Source organism: Dendronephthya gigantea, unplaced genomic scaffold, assembly GCF_004324835.1.
Source record: "Dendronephthya gigantea isolate DGI-Jeju-01 unplaced genomic scaffold, DenGig_1.0 000064F, whole genome shotgun sequence".
NCBI classification, from domain to species: Eukaryota; Metazoa; Cnidaria; class Anthozoa; order Malacalcyonacea; family Nephtheidae; genus Dendronephthya; species Dendronephthya gigantea.
In genome coordinates this window covers 611,549-633,075 of record NW_021163074.1, presented here as the reverse complement: position 1 = coordinate 633,075, position 21,527 = coordinate 611,549, and the positions used below count along the sequence as shown (strand labels likewise).

Below are 21,527 nucleotides of genomic sequence, written 5' to 3'. Positions count from 1 at the left end.
TCATTGCTCATATATACGAATCTACATTTAGCAAAGTCAAAACGTCAAGAAGTAACTCGGGCGGGTAAAAAGCTTCTTGATCGCATGCAGGAACAATAGTGTGGTGAACTGCAAACAAACTATAATCAGTCTAAGTCAAGGCCATGCAAGGGCAAATTAAAGTTGAGTCGCAGAATAAATCTTCTATCCAAAGTCTTTAAACTTTAGAGTACAACCATGCATTTACTAATGCGAATATAGTTAATGTAATTAAGTTTCAGGACTTCTGGAAACAAGCGGTGGAACTCTAGCTGTTGATGCACACATATGCATTTTGCCCGAGGGACTGCTTTATACTCTCGTGACTTGGTTTCTGAAGGCATATAAAAGTTATCAGATTCTATTTCAAAGAAGAGGTTTTAAACATGAAACTTGCTATCAACCGTTCCCAAACGGAAGCCTGTGAGTATGACTATATATAGGCTACAACTGCAAGATGGCTGTTGCCACAGCCGTTTTCGAAGTATTTTATGCAATATAAACATAAAAATGGCGCCTAAGATTCTATCTATATGCATCCATATGAAGTTGGTAAATTATCCATAGCTTGTCCCTTCCCATATTAACCTAAACTTAAATTAAACTACACATAGTTATGGATGTCAACGGATATACCATGCAGAACATTAAATGCCCTGACAGTGTTAAACCTGAACATATTATAAGCAAATATTCTTAGCTATCCTACCTTCACCTGAAGTTTTGTAGATTCCGCATCAAGTACAAACAATAACTTCCTACCAGAAACGCATCGAAGTCCGTGTGGACTCTGCCGGCGTGCTGCATGACCAAGTGTTTCATCTTACTTTAGTTGCCAAGATTAAGGGAAATTACGATCGACTAAATACTACCGACTTATTTTTTGTTGAAGCGAATGGATCAGATATGTCTGTATATACTAGGAGCAATCGTTCACCTATTTCTTTAACCGGACAAGAACGTTCAAACAAAACGCCCACGGATGGGCCTGCAATCAAATGGACGGAAACTCATTATGAATGCAAAAAGTAATATATAAATTTTAGCCTGTCTGCATCAAACCAAAGGCCAAGTGTGATAAGCCATTTTGGGCTTGATTTTTCATTGTTTAACAGAGGTTCTAATACAATCACCAGTAAATATAGTAGTCAAAGCATTCAATGCTTTCAAAAATAGTTCAAAGAAGAAATGAAACACGAAAGATTATATAGGTAGCTACATTTTCAAAAAGAAAGCATGAAGACAAGCATTGTTTATGTTCATATAGAATAAGTGATACAAGTTTCATTTCAGGTAAAACAGGCATCATGATATACAATCCGTGTGGACTCTGCCGGCGTGCTGTCCAAGTGTTTGATCTTACTTTAGTTGGCAAGATTAAGGGAAATTACGATCGACTAAATACTACCGACTTATTTTTTGTTGAAGCGAATGGATCAGATATGCCTGTATATACTAGGAGCAATCGTTCACCTATTTCTTCAACCGGACAAGAACGTTCAAACAAAACGCCCACGGATGGGCCTGCAATCAAATGGACGGAAACTCATTATGAATGCAAAATACATCAAAGTTCTTGCTCTGTATGAATGCAAAATACATCAAAGTTCTTGCTCTGTTTCTTTTGATAGTTTTATGCATAACCAGTGGAGCAGTGTAGTCTGACGACTTAGGGACTGTTTACAACTATAAAATGATGCCTTTGAAAGCATGAAAAAAGTTTATGATACAATTTTGTCTTCACGGTCGCGCCGACAAAAACAATAGACTGCCACTGGTCTTTGATCTAAGTTCAAAGATGGCGGCCAAGTATACATAGCCGTCAGTTATTGTCTCCAGAGAATCATTGAGTCATGCAGATAATAGCATGTTTGTTTTTTGTATTTCAATACCTCGAAATCTTCTTACCCCTCGTTGAATCTCATGCAAACAGCCCTAAGTTCCGTTTGGCCGGCGAACATTTTAGTGCTCAAAAATTGTATAGCGGGGATTAACTCGTCTGACTAGTAATCTATACCACCGGCCATAATTCTGTGCAACAATTACGTGATTTAAAGTCACTGAAATAATCACTAAATTAATTCGTGCCCTGGGAATGATATTGGCAGACAAGTCAGTTCAGCAATACACCGGTTGGAATCACAGGGTAAGGACTATAAGGAATATACAGTATACGTTTGTGTCCTTAGACATCGCATTGCGCATTTTCCGGAATTCCCGCAATCACTCTGGTCAGTCAACGACATTTTAAATCACTTTCTTGCCAATCAATTCGTTGGAATTGTTTTGTCACCGTTACTTCGGCAAGTGTATAAGGCCTGGGTCAAAGTCAAACGTCGCACTTCGCATGCACCGAACGCATTAAAAACAATAGATGAGACATTAAAGCTTATTACCTATATTGTTACTTACGCATTCAGCGCATGAAAAGGGCGAGTTTGACTTATGTCTAAAGCCGGTTTTCCACTAGCGATATTTTTCGCGCGAAGCGGCATTTTATTTTGTTTCAGAGCTCTCAACTGCAACCATCTGGAACAAATTGCTCAAATAACAAAGGAATAAAGTCTCTTCGCGCGAAAAATATCGCTAGTGGAAAACCGGCTTAACATAGCAAAAAATACCGTCGCGATATCAGTGTCCTGTTTCAGGAAATGGCAAGGGATGCTCTGCCTAAATTGAGTTCTGAGCCGGGTCAAAAAACATGCCCGCTAGCGTCAACTCTATTGTTACAATGGGACAAGTTATACAAAAATGTTCTAACATGTTAAGATTTCAGTTTAAATTACAACTATAACTTAATGACTATCTCACATTTATACACTACGTCCATTTAGTAGTGTTCTAACTATAATAAATACATACAAAAAAATAACCTTTGTAGGCAGTGGGGGTAAATTATATATAGAAAATTATCAGAATTTTGTGGGCAGGGGGGGGGACGCTGTCCTGGGCCATCTCTTAGTCATGCTAACCTTGATACATCATATATTAAACTAACCTATAGTTACAATTACAAATGCTGATTTCCCTCTAAACATTGGCGGTCTATTTTATCTGTATGAAAGTTTTACCATACAGACGATCAATTGAATTTTTATATACCTTACTTCACTATTAAAAAAATCCAAAATTCGACAGTAAAACCAGGTTTATCCTGCAAAAGATAATGAAATACGTGGATATAAACATACATCACAATGGTTCACAATCAGCAACGGGATTGGTAAACAGGGTATTTCAGTGATTGGCAACAAAAATGATGTTATAGCTAATCAAATGCTGCATGCGTTTACAATCTGCGCATGCTTGTTCACAGGAGCGATGTTACGGGCGAAACGGAAAGTGGTCAATTTTAAAACGTTTTGTGAAATCGACAGTGTAAAATTAGCTGACAGCGGTCGCATGCATATAATGCTACTAACAAAGATTGCTTTATAAAATATGTCTATATTTGTAATACATATAGTTTTGCTTACAAATTTCTGTTCTTGAAGATGCGTCGTTTTTCGTCTGTTGAAAAAACATAGTTGAGAAACATTACGGTTTAGTTGAAGTTGTTCGTCTTTTGGACATCGGCTCGCATCTAACCCACAAGTAACTCAAAGTGAGTCAAACTTAATAAAGTTCCTCATTGCATTTCATTGTTTTAATGCTTTAGACAGTTAAAAGCATTTGACAAACGGCGTCAAAATCATGCCCAAAACTGGACTGTCAAATTAAAGGAGCCAAAGTTCTCGAGATGGTTATCGTATCCCAATGCTGCGTAATTTGCTCTCCTACATTGTCTGAAAGTTATTGTTAAATTTTGATGCACTAACATGGCATTCTTGTCGCTTGGAAGGCGCTAATAAAGTTGCAGTACTATATGATCTCAAATCTATTTTCAACAGTGTCTAATAGTTTGGTGCGAGCTAGGATGTGTATACCAATTTTTATCATGGCATGCATTAATAACGTGAAAGAAGTGAGCAAGGAAATTTTGAGGGATACATAGATAGATATTGATATTAACTACCCCTATTTTAAAAGGTCAATCTTATCAATGCACAATTATGCTTGTGAGTAGGACTTGCTATTTTTGGGTTTCACGTGACGTCATAATTCCAGTGGGGCTCATCTCGAAATCGAGACACAGTAAATAGGAGCGAGTTAATTGTTCACTATATGTGTTGGCTTCGTGCTTCGTAGCAACTATACGCAATTTCGTATCATTTGCTCACTCCTGTTCAGTCAGCATTAGGGTCGAAGCAACGAAGGTTGACCCCCACTCAAACCACTATGAAAAATACGTGAAACCCACCAACATCGCTATACCAATAATAGTGTAAGCGAGAACTCACCAAAGGCACAATGCTACTCGTTTCAGTCATTCCCATTACGTCATCCTGAATATCTTCGCTATTTCCCACGTATGTTGGATTGTTTAAAACTGGCGCTTCTAGTTCGGTTGACGGATGCTAAGAAAGTATTAATAATGAGGAGTAAAATAGCAGGTTAATGCATACTTTGGAGTGAATTCTGATTCCTTAAAGCATTTATGTCCGACTCACGCAGCGACACAGAGCCGTACTACGAAGCCATAGAGGGCTAGGGCAAGAATGAAAACCACCTCAAAAATATACAGAAATTACTCTGGCGAGTTAGGGTTCTTCTTAACTTGTATACTATTACCAGAATTTTTACCGCCGCTCTTGGCTGTTCTTGAAAGAGCGGAAATAGTCTTATTTATACACAAAGAATTCACTTCCAATAATTTGCCGTGGAATAATTCTGAAATTCGATTCAAATTTCTATACCTGCAATATTTGATGTTCATACTCGTCATCACCAGCATGATCATCATCACGAATATCATCATCATCATCATCAATATTATCATCTTCAGTGTAAGCCTCGCTCTGGAGTAGTATGTTTTCGAAATTCTAAGTCAAGAAAAAGACTTTAGTTACAGTAATTCCTAAGAAAGAAAGATCTACTCTGCCGTTGCTTTGCCATGCAGAGACACTTTGAAATTCCAGAACGATGCAGTCAATACGAATTTTGAGAAAAACAAAGTGCCAGCAATAGCACAACTAAATATATACAACCTCACCAACTGTGGCAAGTTGACGAGCTTTGTACCAAAAATGAACTTTGTATACCGAATGACTGTCTATTTGCTAAACTTGTACTTAATTTATGGATTTCGAACATGCAACTGATGCATTTTTACGCCTTAATATCCTTTAATTCTCTTAAAGAAGCGTTCATTCGAACGGAACTATATATTAGTTTGTGCATTGTTAAATGAGAATTATAGGTTACCCTGTTATACTTGACATTGTAGGAATGACGTCGTTTCTTGACGAAGTAGATAACAACAATAATAATAATAGCGGCGACAATTACACCAACAGTGATGCCAATAATTTCAGCAACATTCTTTAAAGAGAAAATAAAATTATTCCAAACACGAAGGCACAAGCACAAATATGACTGGAAATAGTCGTCAATATCCGATGCAGCTTGCTTAATATCTCATGGAATGTATACTAACATTTTTTTCCTCTGTACTGACCCTCACCGAGCTTCCGTCGTGTGTAGGCTAAAAAATATATTTTAGGTTTATTTGACTGCAGCTCCGTTCAATCGTGATTATTATTAGTTATTATTATTATAAATTTCGAGGTGACTATCGATTTTCTAGCATTCTGATTGGTCAAGATTCACTGTCTCTGAAGTGATAGTCACTGGCGGTGACTATAGCCTTTTGTTGTGGTTTTTCAAATAAGAAATTTAAAGTAATTGTATTTTTTTATGAAATTATGTTGATTATTATTTGTAAACACCTCGAAATTTATACTAAAACAATTAGTCCCCTCAGGCTTGGTGATTGCAAGCCTATATTCACTTCGCCTTCGACTCAGTGAGTATTACTTGTAACCACCTCACCTTCGGCGACTAATTGTTAAAGGGAAGTTAAGAAGAGTTGTCTTGCAATCAGTATTCTCATCGCGTGGGAACGATTAGGAAATGTTTTCACAAAAATATTTCTGCTAACACACTCATCATCGCATCAATTTTCGCACTTAACTTACCCTTGTTGCTTTAGACGGAGGAATTGTTCGAGACGGAGGAATTGTTCGAGGTGGAGGATGAGGTGGAAGATGAGGTGGTTTCGTATACTAAAATAAATAAATTTAACAATTTCGTGTAGGTTATGAGATGGGTCTTTCAGTTGTTTACACAGTACACAGAAAAAAATCGGGCTGGAGGAGAGCTGAAGATCGTGTCATACTAACCAGAAGCACATGATCAATAACAACGACGATTCCATTTTTTGCATCGCGATCGTACAGAACATTTGCGATATTGTTCAATCTGATCTTGCCCTTGAAAAACAGAGAATATAATAAACAGAGTTTGGACATGCGCGTTTTATGATGACTTTTATACAGACCAAATATTTGGTTTTGTTTAAACAAGTGTCAGAATTAGCAGATCTGAAAAGTATATAATTCTGCAGTTAACAATAGAGTTGATGTTCGCGGGCATAAAATTAATGTGTTTTTGGCCCGACTCTGAACTCACACCGCAATGCCCGCCAAAGTTAATATAATGTTCAGTTTCTCCGACATTTAGCTAACTATACGTTCTTTGGTTCTTAATTCAGGAGAATTAAGAGCGACGTAATATAATTTGGATTCGGTATTCCCATGTGGTCCCATAGTGGAACAACTAGACTATAGGGAGAACAATTTAGAACTAATAGGTTAAGTTATATATTATAGGTTAAGTATGAAACACTAACTCTCCTGACGAAGGCCCTGAGGTCGAAACGTCGATAAGTGTTTTGTCTATTTTAGGCAGTTGTTATATACCACATTTGATGCTAAGTATGAAACAGCCTGGCACTTACATCTTGTGATACAACAATCGTGATATTATTCCTCGCCAAGTTGGGTACAATTTTTGTCGTTCCAGGTTTAAACGATTGACGACCTTCAACAATATGGTTCTTTAAATCATCTTTTGTCATACGCTAGAGTAACAGAAAATATCACACAATTTTTAATACAGTGCATTCATTTGCTCGTTATATTGCTTCTTCGCGCGCTTATATGCTGAGCATTCACCTGATTTTTCAGAAATCATAGCTAGGAAACAATATTTCCTACATTTCTTGGTTTTCTATTATTTACAGACGTAGAAACTTGCGACAATGTTTCCAGGTTAGTCTCCTTTAAGAAACTAAGAGTAAGAATAATGCTACCCTAGCAGCTTGCGTAATTATAGACGAAAAAAACACGCATGAATCTATAAAATGTTTCTAGCGTCACCATGTTTAAGAAACATGGCTAGCAATAGATAACTTAAACTGTATGGATAGGCGATTAACTTAAATTTAGATTAACTTAAACTGTATGGAAGGCGAACATTTTTTATAATGACGTCAAACGTGCATGGAAAGCCGGATGTTACAAGAAGTTGATTGGCTCGCTAGTTTTACCATACTAGGCAGTCCAGACTTTGACTTGCGCGTGTGATACTCGCGCGCGTGTATGATGTCATTATATACAATACACATTTCATCTGTATACAGTGTCATTACATATAGTAAGCGCGACACGCGAGCAAGTCGAAGTCAAGGCTGCCATATGGTTTTGCGGAGACAATAAAACATCGTGTGACATTCGCATCGCGCGTTTCATGTCATTACGAGAGAGATTAATACAGTGCATACCTTGAGAGTGAAACCATAATTTATCGGCGCAAATACAGTGAAGTCCTTTTCGCTCGACAAATATCGGGTAATATTGTTTCCCTTCACACCTAACTTTTTTATACCCTGTAAAGTTACGAGAAGTGTTTTTGAGCATAGCTACATATATAGTTTCGCCATTTTTCTCATGGCGAACGATATACGACGTATATTAACAAAATTAAATACGGTTATTTCCATTCTTTGTTGAAGACATTTTTCTCTCATGCACCGATAGACAGTGAAAGATTTTTGATTTGATTCACGATTTGCATATTGAGGTATACTTTTACAAGACATCACAAGTTTCCTTAGCACTATTAAACCATTTTAGGGCTGGTATAACTATCGCACTAACTATCAAAGTCTGTGATTATACGAATTTTAAAAGTAATTATAGAATATCACTATCAAATACCTTAGCAAACTCACTCAGATCTTCAGTATCATAAATCACCTGAAAGAAAACATATATGCAATTTAGGTATTTATTATATTCATTTTGAAATCAGTGGTGTTTCTTACAATCTGATTGGTTAAAAATAGTGTGATTAATTCCCAAATCGCACTATTTTTGAGCATTTTAAAATCACATCATTTATTAGCCAATAAGTTTGAAGCTCTGCACCACAATAACCAAACAGATTTTGTATTTCAGTGTAACTATCCAATCAAATTACAGGGGAATATGGAACAAAATTTTATTATTTTGAATTTTTAACTCACAATTTTGAATTATTATTTATTTTGAATTACTCACATTTTACACCGTTTTCGGTTCTTTCAGCCAGTAAATAGTTTTAAATTTGTTTAATTTTTTGTATGATTTCAAAATGAGTATAATAAAGTGGAAATTGCACTTTGTGCCGTGCAATTTTGGTGTGAAATCAAACTTTTGATTACAAACTTTTGATTACAAATCGCACTCTCGATTTTGTAATCACGCGTTTGATTTCAAACCAAATTGCACTCCATTCAGTGCAATTACCATTATATATACTGTACATAAATTCACAGAATACTTCAAATAATTCAAATAAGAAGTGAAGTGAGCTTTATCAGCTCTAAACCTTATCTATACACGTGATATGATTTGTCGTGATTGTCTCGATTTAACAAATCTAATCAATTTTACCTCCTTCGCGGACCCTGAACATGAAATTCCGTTACCGACAAAACCCTTCCGACAACGGCAAACATCGGTACCACTTGTTCCTATTGGCGGATAATTTTATTTCTGATTAATCTGCATCAACATGCATATTCATAACATTGAGTAAAAAAAGCGTATTTGCGATATAAAAGACCGCATTGTCATTCTTAAATGAATGCATGGCCTCGTTTCTAAAGGCTGTTGTGGCGTACCTCACATATGCGACGTGTATATATAAACCGGCGATATACATATACACGTATTATTCCGAACGAGATAGGGTGCTTAATATATAAACATACTTTTGATTGCTGTTACGAGAAAATGGTGTCAATTCAAATGCGGAGCGACTTTAAGAGGATTTTCAAACCATTTTGATTAAATCCCTTCTAATTCAAACAGAAATAGAAATTCTGACCAGACCACTCGGTAATCGAATGGAAGTTACTCTCGACTGCATGACATCTGCAGAGCAGAGCAAGGTAGATTATAATATCTAAGGGTTACTTTAGAACAATTCCACTGGCCTCATACGCTATACGTTTTGCCCCACAGATGCTTCTTTGCCTCACAAAAAAGTATTGTTGGGCGAACGGTTTTTTTTTGTCATGTGCAATATTTATGCAATGCTGATTTCTTCTCGAGGTTCCTAGTATGAAGTCATGTGCAAAGGGTCTATTGCAATTTCATATGGCATGCATATGCACATACCAGTTTCACTGCACGTAGCGTATATACTGCAGATATGTTGGAATATCCAGCATATATGTGATCTAGAGTGCGGTGTACATGTATAACCATTGCCAACATAGCCTGAACGACACTCGCACTGAGCTGTGTTCTATATAGGAAAATAACAAAGTTAGGAATAAAAACATTCTTCCTATATGAAAATCCTTGTGCATGAAAGACAGTGATGCATTTCGTTTAGTGTTACTGCCCAAGAACGGGTTGTATAAAACTCTTTAACTACATTTTGGATAGTTAAATTCTAGTTAGTTTAGAAATACACGACTCTGATTGGCCGATTCGGTCGTTAACTACATGCAGTTGAAAGTTAAGTAGTCTCTTATACAACTGGCCTCTGGTGTTACTACAGAAACACCCCAATTTAAACTGCATGGTGTTACACTAAAAGAAATTTTATTTTTGCCACATAGGTTTAAACTGTTTTCCCTGATAGTCGACAAGACCTTTAAGGAGAAAACTAAATTGATTTGTATTTATACTGGACAGCTTTTCAATTCTGATGGTGATGGTTGAAGTGTGATTTTACTTACTGGTCCTGTGTACTTGCAAATAGCATGTTTATTACATCCTCCATTCTTTGTCTGACATTTATCAATCTCCTGGCAATAATACCCATCTCCTTCATAACCATCAATACACCGACACATCTTTTCCCCTTTTTCATCGCATGTCGCAAATATTGAACATGGATTTCGTCGACTTCTGCAATCTTTTGAGATAATCGTAGCGTCTACAATAAAGAATTGCCCCAGAGAATAAATTATTCACTGAAACATTCTTATCAAGAAACTTTAACTAGGACGATCACCTACATAATAAAATATAGTTTATTCTAGCGAAATTTGAATTCTATAGCAAAAAGGTTTGAATGTTGCTTGTCGTTGCCTGCATGGAAACGTAAGGCTGAACGTTACTAAAAATTATTCATAATAATATTCTAGTATGTTTGCATGCATGGTGACAGTCATGCAATAGTAATTTAGCTTGTAGGTAAACCCCACGTAGGGCTAAGTATTTAATACTGCAAAGGTTTCGGTCCGTTAACCTGGGCATTCGTATTGCACTGATGAAGGTCCGGGTTAACGGACCGAAAGCTTTACAGCATTAAATACTTGAGTGGTGTACCTACAAGCTAAATTCATAAACGAACGTAAATATCGGACAACTCGACCTTTCTATTTGCAACGAGGGAAAGAAGAAATAGAAAAAGTAAGTGTTTATTTCCTAAGTTTCAGGTTGCATGCATGCATGTGCATTTAATTTCTTCAGGCAAAACTTAAGAATTTCAGGTTTTAAACCAAAAAACGTTTTAAAAACATGCATATAAAAAGTATTTTTCCCTTAAAAGAAGAGCAGTTTTATTACTATTAGGAAGGATTAGAACAAAAACTTCATAAATGACAGGGTTATAGGGTTGGCGTGTTACGGAGTCTGTATACATACATACATGAATGCATGAAGTACACAAAAACATAATCATCTAATAGTTGACGAAGGAGTTATTTAAACCACCATGCTTCAAACTTCACTCGCGGTTTCTTCATTAAAATATTTGTTCAGCATTAAAAAACATCATTGGGAATATTATATACAGGCAGCAACCAGTAGCGTAGCCAGCCTGAAGATTTGTCTCGAAGATTTTGCTAATATTTTGGTGTTCACGACTGTGAAAACAATAGATTTCTAAAGAGATGAATAATTATAATAACTGGAATTTACATAACGGGACAAAATCGTCAGGCTGGCTACGCCACTGGCAGCAGCAATACGTTTCTAACGGAATATTAAAGGCTAAACCAAAAAAAAATTAACAAACATACGGCAGTCAACACTGGCTTTGGTCTGCACACAAATCTCGCAATTCGATCCATTGAATGAGCGATCACAACTGCAGCTTCCACTGCCGGATATTCCTTCATCACACGTGCCATGACCACTGCAGGGATTAGATCCACCTGGACACGCTGCAAGAACAATCACATGCACTATCATTCAATAAAGCCTATATATAGTAGTAATATGCATATGTATCGATATGGCTCACGAGCCAATATAGGCTTCTGAAAATTAGTAATATGAATGAAAATAGTTAAGTTCAGTTAAATACCAAAACAATCTGCGCCATAGAAATTCTTGCAGCAATTTCTTGTCATATTGCGTTTGAGACAATGTGTTCGACATCCAGTGTGCGTATCCTTCCCCTGTACCATGGTACACGACGAATTTTTATCAACACTCTATACAAGGCGGAAAAAACCGTTATTCGATCAAACTATCCTCCTTGCTTGCCCCACTGATCCACATTTTTTGTTGGCAAAATAGTTTATTTTGCGGTTTTTGTTACATCAGAATAGAAATAACTTGGTTTGTAGATAACACATACTTTATGGCGCTATACTGAGGCGCTACTCATTTTATTACTTACACAAAAGCCTCTGCGGAGAATGCACTTTTGCAAGTTCATCGTGAAATTTCAGCATTATATATTTGAATTTCGCATAAAAACTTTCTAGTAAAGATGCCGTGATATTTACGACACATGCATGCATGTACAATGAAACAAAGTTAAACTTATATTATATAAAGTGTCCCTGTTATTCTACATATAAACTAATTATATTTGCATGGCACTATAGCTAAGGACATTATTTTAAGACGACGCACATCAGCAGGAATTATATATAATACATGCAAGGAAATTCTTGCACACCCTACCTGTAAAGTTGAACCAGGAGGACACATTCCTTGGTCGCCACATGCTTTGCAATAGCCCTATATATTAATAAAAAATTTGGATGTAGGATCTTCTGGACATAATATTTGACGCTTAATTGGGTGGATGTCCGCAAATTCATTTACACGCCGTAGGAACAGTTTTGCACAGAAATCAGTCGGCATGGTGCATATTCCCCCCAATTAAGCTTCTCCTACGGCCTTTAATATTTATTTATTAATTTATCTATCGTGTTTCCCTTCAAACATCATATACATTAATTGCATTAAAGGCAAATGCATAAAAATAAAAAAAGAAAAGAAGCTGCGAAACCACACTTATAGAAATGAAAATTTAAAGATCGGACAAAAACTTAATTCTCACCCAAGGAAAATAATTTAAACCGACAGGCGAATCACTCCATAAAAGGATTTTTCTTAGGTGTTTTTCAGGCGAGTTGTAGCTATATACGACATTCCTATACAAATTTAGTGCCGAACATTTTGCTAGAATTTGTTGCTCAACATTTTCTTCTCAAAACCTTGAAGGGTCTTGCGACTGACAATAACATTTCGCAACACAATTATTTCTATACAGGGTGTCCAAAAAAAACTCCCTTCTATTGAAATCAAGCCTTTGTTCGAAACTGATTGCCTTAATATTATGATAAACCCAATTGAAAGCAAGTCGCTTTATTTAAATGCCTCAACCTAATAACTATATGCATTCAAATTCCAATAAAAGCTTCACTTCAATAGTGGGGACTTTTTTGGGACACCCTGTATATGGAAGTAAATTATTCTGCCTCCAGCAATAAATTACAGAACAGTGCATGTTAATTTCCGAACTACAACAACCCCCCCCCCCGTATAGCGCTAAATATTATAGGGAAAATGCTATTTTACACTTGCACTCATCTCTAACCTCTATTGAGACATATTTAATCTCGTCACATCGTCCAGCTACGCCAGGAGGGAGCAAAACTTGAGAAACTCCGAAGGCAACGCCCTCCTGAAATTCGATATCACGTTCGACGATTTTGCTTCTGTCGTTGATGTACAAATCACCCTGATATAAAAATGACGTTTAAAGAATTGGAACGCATGGTAATACATACAGACATTGGTACATGAAACAATAACTTGAAACAAAACCTCTAGAATCTACACAAGTTGGTCCGCATGCAGTATTATGAGCAGAACCGATGCGCAAACCCGATGCGCAAACCCAAACCCGATGCGCAAACCTGATGCGCAAACCCGATATTATCTTTGAAGATGGCGGCTATAATATATGACCTTATCTCACAACAGCATCGTAGCAGAACACTCCAGGGCACACACGAATGATGTCGCTAGGCTTAGAATACCTGATGTCCTTTGCATGATATAAAGAGAGAAGATCCTTCACGAGTCCGTCTGTAGAGACCACCAGAGTAACCGAGAATGTCGTGTGTAGTTATCTGAAAAAAAAATAAAAGAAAGAATGAAATGGCCTACCGCCTGAGCGTAAAACAACATGAGATATATATGTACAGATATGTATTTTGATGATTCGCGCGATCAAGAGTTGACACGTCACGATGCCCGTTTTCAAATGCACCATTCGGCTTGTCAGTGGGCAAAAATTTGGCATACGATTTCCTTTTAGTGGGTGCTCTACTAATGTTTAGAGTTAAAAAACATTTATCTACCTTCGTTTTCTGAATTATATGATAATTAATGATATTCCTTGCATATTCCTTGTTTGACAACTGTCTTTTCAGATCATTTTCCAAGCGCGAAAACGCGTCGTCACTCGGCCAGAACATTGTGTATGGTTCCTGATAAGGATTTGCCACGACATCAAGCATATCAGCTCTCTGAATAAAATAAGCAGTGGCCAGTTATATAAAACTCCTTAACTACATTTTGGTAATGGTAATTTGGTAATACACAACTCTGATTACATGGCCAATGTATAGCTGGTATGTATGGGATCATCATTCATTATTGAAGGCACATCGGTTGTTTTAGTCTTTATTCAATACTTGTCTTGAACATGTCTCAAATTTCTGCGTATAACTTGTTTTCGTATATAGACGTAAAGTTGATGGAGCAACTTTTGCTTATACAGCAGTTTGTACGGGCAGAAAATATAGCTACGGCCTTTACATAATCTACGGAATTTACATAATCTTTAAACAAACAAACCAACATTCTTACGGTTAGAAGTTCAACAAATTTTCCATAGCCTCTACTCGTCGCTGCACTTTTTAGCGCCATCTGTATAGTTAAAAAGAAATCCGTTACAGCGAGAAGGATTATTGCGAAGAAAAGGATACAGTAATAGTAAAAATAATATAATTGTATTAACGTGATGATGATGATGATTTTGAGAATAAATTCAGCCTAAAACTAAAGACACTCGTCGTTACGAGGTCTCACGCTCACGATTTTGAATAAAATCGCCAAAATGGCGGCATATTTGTTCGTGATTGACTAGTTAATTGACTAGCTCACTAAATTCGCTAACATTTATATATTTTCTTACGTTTCTAACAGAAGGTTTAGTCGTAGGGACATCAAACAAACTATCGACAACCAAAATAGTGCTTTCCCCCACATTCTTCACAGATAACACCTTCGTTTTGCCATTTAAAATCATGGGAGACGTGATGTTCAACCGCGATCCAGCGACAGTTACAAAACTTGTATCAGTGGTATTGGCGTCACTCTCGCTTAGTGCAACACAGCTTATGATGTAATACTTGAGATCCGAGTCTGATAGTGTTTTAACACTACGACGCTGGAAAACCAAAGTACATGTACACATGATTAAACCTATATTATACAACATTGTGTATCTATACAATACTATATATATATATATATATATATATATATTTATATTTACATTTATATATATATAACCTACAATACTGTATATATCTCGTATTTGCATGAGGGCATTGTCTTATGATATAATACAACTTTTAAGGCGATTATTTGACAAGGTTATATATATACAGAAAACATCCTGCAGGATTTTCAGGAAATACATGCAGTTTGCAAATTTGTTTTTGTTCAGAAGTACCTTTCGCTTTGACGAGGAAAAGGCGTTGTTGTGAGGGGCAATTAGCGAAACATGATTTTCAGGAGAAAGAATCTCTTTGATAGACGATTTCTATAACGTAATGAAAAGCAAAATCCTATTAATATGGTTCGTTGGCTCAAAAAATACTCTATAGTTTAGAGTATACATGTCAGTCGCTTGGTCAGTACGTTTGGTCCTTTGTGGATGTTGCCGTATCAGACAACTCGGATTTTTGTGCGTGTCAATTGTTAGTCATACTCTTGATTGACTGTCTGGTTAAATTCTGTTAGCATAAAATAAATGGAATGCAAGATATTTTTGTAAATTTGCTGGATTAATAAAAATGGTTTTTCTTTTTTGCTTGGTACATAAATTTTACTGGATGCACATAGACTGGATGAACATAGACTGATATGGAAGTGAGTGCAGTGTGGGTGGAATCTTTACGAAGGTTCGATGACAATGGTGGTGGCAGGCTTTCGAAAATTCACTCGCCCGTCCAGCATCTTTTCAAATAGACAGCTCCTAGGTTCTAAACCCGACCATCAGTCCAAGATACTGTTATTTACTTATTCTACTACTAACCTTTATCCGGGAGTAAAATTCCGTCAAATTTTGGTCATTTTGTAACCTCTAAAAGAACAGCATGTTAATCAAGATTTCGCAACAACTATTATACAATTTAATTCACAATTTAACAATTTAAATTGAGCGAGCTATATCTGTTAATTAACCTGTACGGTAGAAACATTGCGCCATAACGTTCTTTGAACTTTTAAAAAGAATGTTCTTAATTGTTACATTAAGAAAAGGATATTTTCCAAAATTTTGTAGCCGATCGAAATGCAGAATTAAATAAATATACGTAAATAATATACATGCACTATATTATTTTTAATCAAATACCTCTAAAACATTTCCAACACAAATCTTCCCATCTCCAAAGTAACCCTCAGTACAGTTACATCTGGTATCGAACTTTTTCTCATCAAATGTACATATAGCATGGAAACTGCATCCACCATTGTCCTACGATGTATAAAGTACACATAAACCTGATGACAATTTAGTATAAAAGGGGACTGAGTGACATTAACGGGGCAGTTTATATAGGTCTGTCAATTTGGCATGCGCATCAACTGTCAGTTTTACATGTTTTTTGCAATCACGTTCACACGTATTTTTCCTGTGTGAGCCAATATAAACTTGATCATTCTTTTTGTCTCCCATGCTGGGTTATGAGGGGAGTTCGTCGTTTTGAGATGTCTTAACTGCTAACGAACGAACATTTTAAAAGTAATGTTTACAACACAAGCGGCCGTGTTGTATTAAATAATTATATAGGGAGTTGGAAAAAAAACGCAACCCTTATAGTAATCCCAAGAGGCCTACGATCTTTTGTTATTGAATAGAAGCAAGCATATATATGAATATTAAGGGTTGCAGTTTTTTTGATACGACTTGTATATATAGTGTTTGTAACTGATTGCATATCTATTCAAACTAATTTGTATGGGACAAGGTGCATGTGACCTTTTTCACAAAATTTGGTTGGGTAGTTATTCATGAATTTCACAACTATAATGAAAAGCCAACAAACTAAATAGTATTTTTATTGCAGTTCAGTTTCTTGTTGGCGTATAGGGCCTAATAAAAATACATTATGTTTTTCTCTTTCAAAAGTTCCCAAATTTGCCGAGATTGATGAAATTAATTTTTACGTTGACACAGAAATTTGGGATCCACTGGCACTGTGTTATTTGCCGACAGAACGATAGAAATGCAAATAAGGTTGTAACCGCGAAAATTGCTGTATTAAAGCATTAAATCGAACATATTTCAGAAAGAGTATGCTACCACTGAGGGTGTGTATTATGCAGTATATCAGTATATATTAGTTGATCATTACATGTAGCTATTTCTAGGGTATATGTGAATGGTCATATTTCTCTCAAGTATAAATGGTATGTATTATTATGACAATCCATGTATACCTGATGGGTAGATGTATACATCTATAAACCAGTAGGATAGAAGCACAAGATGTATATAAAATTGTTTGTTGTAATAAATTTTCTCATGCCTAACTAATCTGTGCTGATCGACAGTGCACACTTTTTTCACTCGTTGACATTGATATATACATAATTATATATAGACTAGTATCCAAAAAGATTATTGATCTAATAAATTAATGTTGTTTTTGGAATACAAGTATGCAGCGCAAGCAAGCCACCCTGCCGGTAGACACACAGACAGGGGCGTAACTAGAGCGAAAATTGGGGGGGTGGGGGGCGTGAATATTCATATATTCAGTTCTGCCCGACGGATTTCTATTGTAAGCCATTGCACTTACAAAAGAAATATATATATTCATATATGAATATTCACCCCCCCCAAAATTATCGTTCTAGTTATGCCACTGGACACAGAATGAAACCAGCTCGAATATACCGGACCGGCTCGTGCATCTTCACGTGCATCAGAACCTCGATTACGAACCTTGTGACAAGGGTTAATCAACACGCACTTCCCCTTTTCCCCGTTTCCTGAATAACCAGGCTTGCAACGGCAAATCATCTGAAATGAGGAATAAAAATATCATAAAATCTCCTTTCAAACATTTCACACAATTTGTTGCACCGAATTATTTTTGTTCTTTTTCGGTGCAATCAATATTAACTTGTGTATAATATCTTTCTTATTCACGCAGGCTGTTTATACTTTTTGAGACTTGATTGAGAGAAAAAAAAAACTTACCCGCGATGAAATAAACAAGCAATCTGCGTTGTTAGAGTCACATTTGTCACACGAGGTATTCATAACTGTCGAAATATTAGACTATAATTTAGGTTATGTAAAATCATTACGAACACTTAAGCCTCCTACGGTTACTATACTCAGCTAGGCTCAGCAGGAGGTTTCATTTTTCTTAAATAAGGTTTATGTACGTTACAAAATGACTGAATGATGACATTATAAGTTTTACAACTGTCACTCTAGGGTTTCAACAATCTAAAAAAATTCTTTGAAAAATCACACCACGGTGAAGGGGGAAAAAATAATGGCGTAAATTGTACACTCGTTTCAAAAGTTATTCGTTTCTCTCTTTTTTTATCCAATCTCTATGTGAGGACAGCCATATGCAAATGAATTAATTGTGGAAACCCTGTGTCACTCTGAAACATCTGGTAAATCTTGTCTATCAAAAACTTTCTAATATATTCGCATTGATACTACAGTTAGAAGAATATCAAGTGAAATGTTATTCAGCAGGCAGTGAAAGGAATAATGTAATATGTCTGTTTAGTTTGCTGTTTTGACTTTAGAGACTCTCCAATTCATGCATATAAATTATACCACTAGCTGGACCCTATACATTAAATTTCAGGCGACGCCGTAGCCATGCACGAACGTATTTGGTAAACTGCATGGTTTTTCCCGATTTTTATCAAAAAAATTTTTTACCAAACATGACGACATGTTATCTCTAGGAATATAAGGGTAATAATACAGTAAAAATAGGGTGTCAAAAGAAGTCGAATCGCTTTAATGTTCGTGGCATGTCTAATGAAAGGCGAGATTCTTTCGTAGAAAAAAACTGACTCGCAAATAGCTACTTACGATTTAAAATTTAGAGATAGTTGCATGCACTCCTTTGCACCAAATATACAGCTATTATGGTATACGTACCTTTACTGCAGTAGTATCCATCGCCAGTAAAACCCTTCTTGCAAGAACAGGATATGTTACGACCATCATACTCACACTGAGCATTGGGTGAGCAGTCGCTATTACCCCTACACAAGTCAGCTATTAAAGATAAAAATGAGATAAAAACTTATCCTAAGGAGGACGGGAGGGGGCAATTCTCCAATATAATACTGTATGTACCATTGAAAACTAGCAGGGGGTGCGTATATCTACTCCGAAAGATAAAAAAAAGCTTGTGCATGCACATAATGCTATTGTCGGAAATTTTTTAGCCGGCGTATCGTTGTTTAGACTAAGCCTTGATACAGTTTTTCAAAATCAATTTAAATTCCGACTCGGCCCTAGTCCTTTCTTCATTGTTATCAACTGGAGAAGAGCAATATCAGAAACCAAACGTCGTATCAAATTATTCTCAGTCTTAGACGTCTTTGAGGGATCTAAATTTGTGAAGAGTTTGCATGGGACTCATCCTAGCTGAACAAGATTGGAACTTACAACGACATTCTGTACCATTTCCAGAGAAACCATGATCACATTTGCACGTTGCCTTTTCCGTCCTATTGTATTGACAGCTGAAAGAGACAAGACCACTGACTGGTAAACAATCTGAATTGACTGCATTTTGCAATCAAACCCGCCTTTTGTTTTAAATAAAAAGAAAAATTAAAACAATAAACAGTGGGACTACTCTGCCTTATTACGTACCAGATCTATATATTTTGTACGCAATCGAATGGCGGGAATATTTGTGCGCTACAATATCGTTAAGACTGTTATCAAAAAATAGTCAAAATGTTTGCAGTCCAGAAGTTAATAGTAGTCAAAAGTTAACAATAGTCCAGACGTTAATGGCAGACATTAGTAGCCAAGAAATTGATATGGTAATCCAGAAGTTGATATTGTAGTCAGAAGTTAATAGTAGTCCAGAAGTTGATTGTAGTCCAGAAGTTAATTGTATTCCAGAAGTTGATAGCAGTCCAGAAGTTGATAGTAGTGCAGACGTTGATAGTAGTCCAGAAGTTGATAGTAGTCCAGAAATAAGTTAATAGTAGCCAGAAGTTAATAGTAGTCCAGAAGTTAATATATAGTAGTCCAGAAGTTAATATATAGTAGTCCAGAAGTTAATATATAGTCCAGAAGTTAATATATAGTAGTCCAGAAGTTAATATATAGTAGTCCAGAAGTTAATATATAGTAGTCCAGAAGTTAATATATAGTAGTCCAGAAGTTAATATATAGTAGTCCAGAAGTTAATATATAGTAGTCCAGAAGTTAACCAGAAGTTAATATATAGTAGTCCAGAAGTTAATATATAGTAGTCCAGAAGTTAATATATAGTAGTCCAGAAGTTAATATATAGTAGTCCAGAAGTTGATATATAGTAGTCCAGAAGTTAATATATAGTAGTCCAGAAGTTAATATATAGTAGTCCAGAAGTTAATATATAGTAGTCCAGAAGTTAATATATAGTAGTCAGAAGTAAGAATATAGTCCAGAAGTTAATATATAGTAGTCCAGAAGTTAATATATAGTATCCCAGAAGTTAATATATAGTAGTCCAGAAATAAGTTAATAGTGGTCAGAAGTTAACAGTATTCCAGACGTTAATTGCTGTCCAGACGTTAATTGTAGTCCAGAAGTTGACAGTAATCAGAAGTTAATAGTAGTCCAGAAGTTAATATATAGTAGTCCACAAGTTAATATATAGTACTCCAGAAGTTAATATATAGTAGCCCAGAAGTTAATAGTATTCCAGACGTTAATAGCAGTCCAGACGTTAATTGTAGTAGAAAAATTGGGTTTCAATGTTAAAAAAATTATGAATATACCTTGCATGCTGGGCGCATTTCACATACGGTCCATTATTACCACATTTTTCGTATAGGGCTAGAATTTCGAAATAAAAACGATCCAGTTTCTACGAATGATACGCGTACTGTGTTCATAGGCATAGCTGTGAAATTGAGAATCCTTTTTTAACACAGTGCGTACCTTTCTGATCGCATCTTAGACCTTTCTTGCTACGTGGGCAGTAACAGAAACCATTTTTTCCATCACATCTCGATCCATTAGCACAATCACACTCTAAATTAAAGTGGAAGTCATGTCCGTATGTAAAATGTAAAAAAACGGTTTATTTACATTTTGAACTTTCTATACTTTTTAAAATACAATGCATGTGATGTCTGAGTATCTACAATATTAAGCTTCCCTATGCTTCTAAATGAAGTTGAACCAGAACTTATTTCAGAAATTCAAAACATGCGATATTTGGACAATTATTCTTTACATCAAAGGGCCCTCCCATTGTTACAAAACCGGACTTTACTTGTACTTGAAAACGAAAGGATCAAACATGCGAT

General features: G+C 36.0%; 1 protein-coding gene across 3 annotated transcripts in view; it reads right to left on the bottom strand.

Moving 5' to 3' along the window:
- Positions 1-2,784: 2,784 nt before the first annotated feature.
- Positions 2,785-21,527, bottom strand: part of LOC114530574 (stabilin-2-like) — a 37,761-nt gene continuing 19,018 nt past the window's right edge. Inside the window, exons 39-69 of one of the 3 annotated variants that reach the window (XM_028552147.1) lie at positions 21,157-21,249; positions 20,994-21,051; positions 19,660-19,736; positions 19,144-19,263; positions 18,211-18,275; positions 17,953-18,030; positions 16,357-16,479; positions 16,036-16,083; positions 15,451-15,540; positions 14,908-15,162; positions 14,580-14,639; positions 14,069-14,236; positions 13,745-13,837; positions 13,300-13,443; positions 12,378-12,434; positions 11,770-11,899; positions 11,483-11,626; positions 10,193-10,392; positions 9,624-9,753; positions 8,895-8,974; positions 8,178-8,216; positions 7,742-7,846; positions 6,917-7,039; positions 6,300-6,389; positions 6,096-6,182; positions 5,555-5,602; positions 5,323-5,439; positions 4,815-4,940; positions 4,359-4,475; positions 3,495-3,528; positions 2,785-3,172 (exon numbers count right to left, since the gene is read on the bottom strand). In XM_028552147.1, the coding sequence (XP_028407948.1) occupies positions 3,171-3,172; positions 3,495-3,528; positions 4,359-4,475; positions 4,815-4,940; positions 5,323-5,439; positions 5,555-5,602; positions 6,096-6,182; positions 6,300-6,389; positions 6,917-7,039; positions 7,742-7,846; positions 8,178-8,216; positions 8,895-8,974; positions 9,624-9,753; positions 10,193-10,392; positions 11,483-11,626; positions 11,770-11,899; positions 12,378-12,434; positions 13,300-13,443; positions 13,745-13,837; positions 14,069-14,236; positions 14,580-14,639; positions 14,908-15,162; positions 15,451-15,540; positions 16,036-16,083; positions 16,357-16,479; positions 17,953-18,030; positions 18,211-18,275; positions 19,144-19,263; positions 19,660-19,736; positions 20,994-21,051; positions 21,157-21,249 (3,101 nt within the window). In that variant the 3' untranslated portion in view covers positions 2,785-3,170. Of the gene's footprint in view, positions 3,173-3,494; positions 3,529-4,358; positions 4,476-4,814; positions 4,941-5,322; positions 5,440-5,554; positions 5,603-6,095; positions 6,183-6,299; positions 6,390-6,916; positions 7,040-7,146; positions 7,249-7,741; positions 7,847-8,177; positions 8,217-8,894; positions 8,975-9,623; positions 9,754-10,192; positions 10,393-11,482; positions 11,627-11,769; positions 11,900-12,377; positions 12,435-13,299; positions 13,444-13,744; positions 13,838-14,068; positions 14,237-14,579; positions 14,640-14,907; positions 15,163-15,450; positions 15,541-16,035; positions 16,084-16,356; positions 16,480-17,952; positions 18,031-18,210; positions 18,276-19,143; positions 19,264-19,659; positions 19,737-20,993; positions 21,052-21,156; positions 21,250-21,527 lie in introns of those variants that run through there. The other 2 variants (XM_028552148.1, XM_028552149.1) reach the window with 2 other exon arrangements.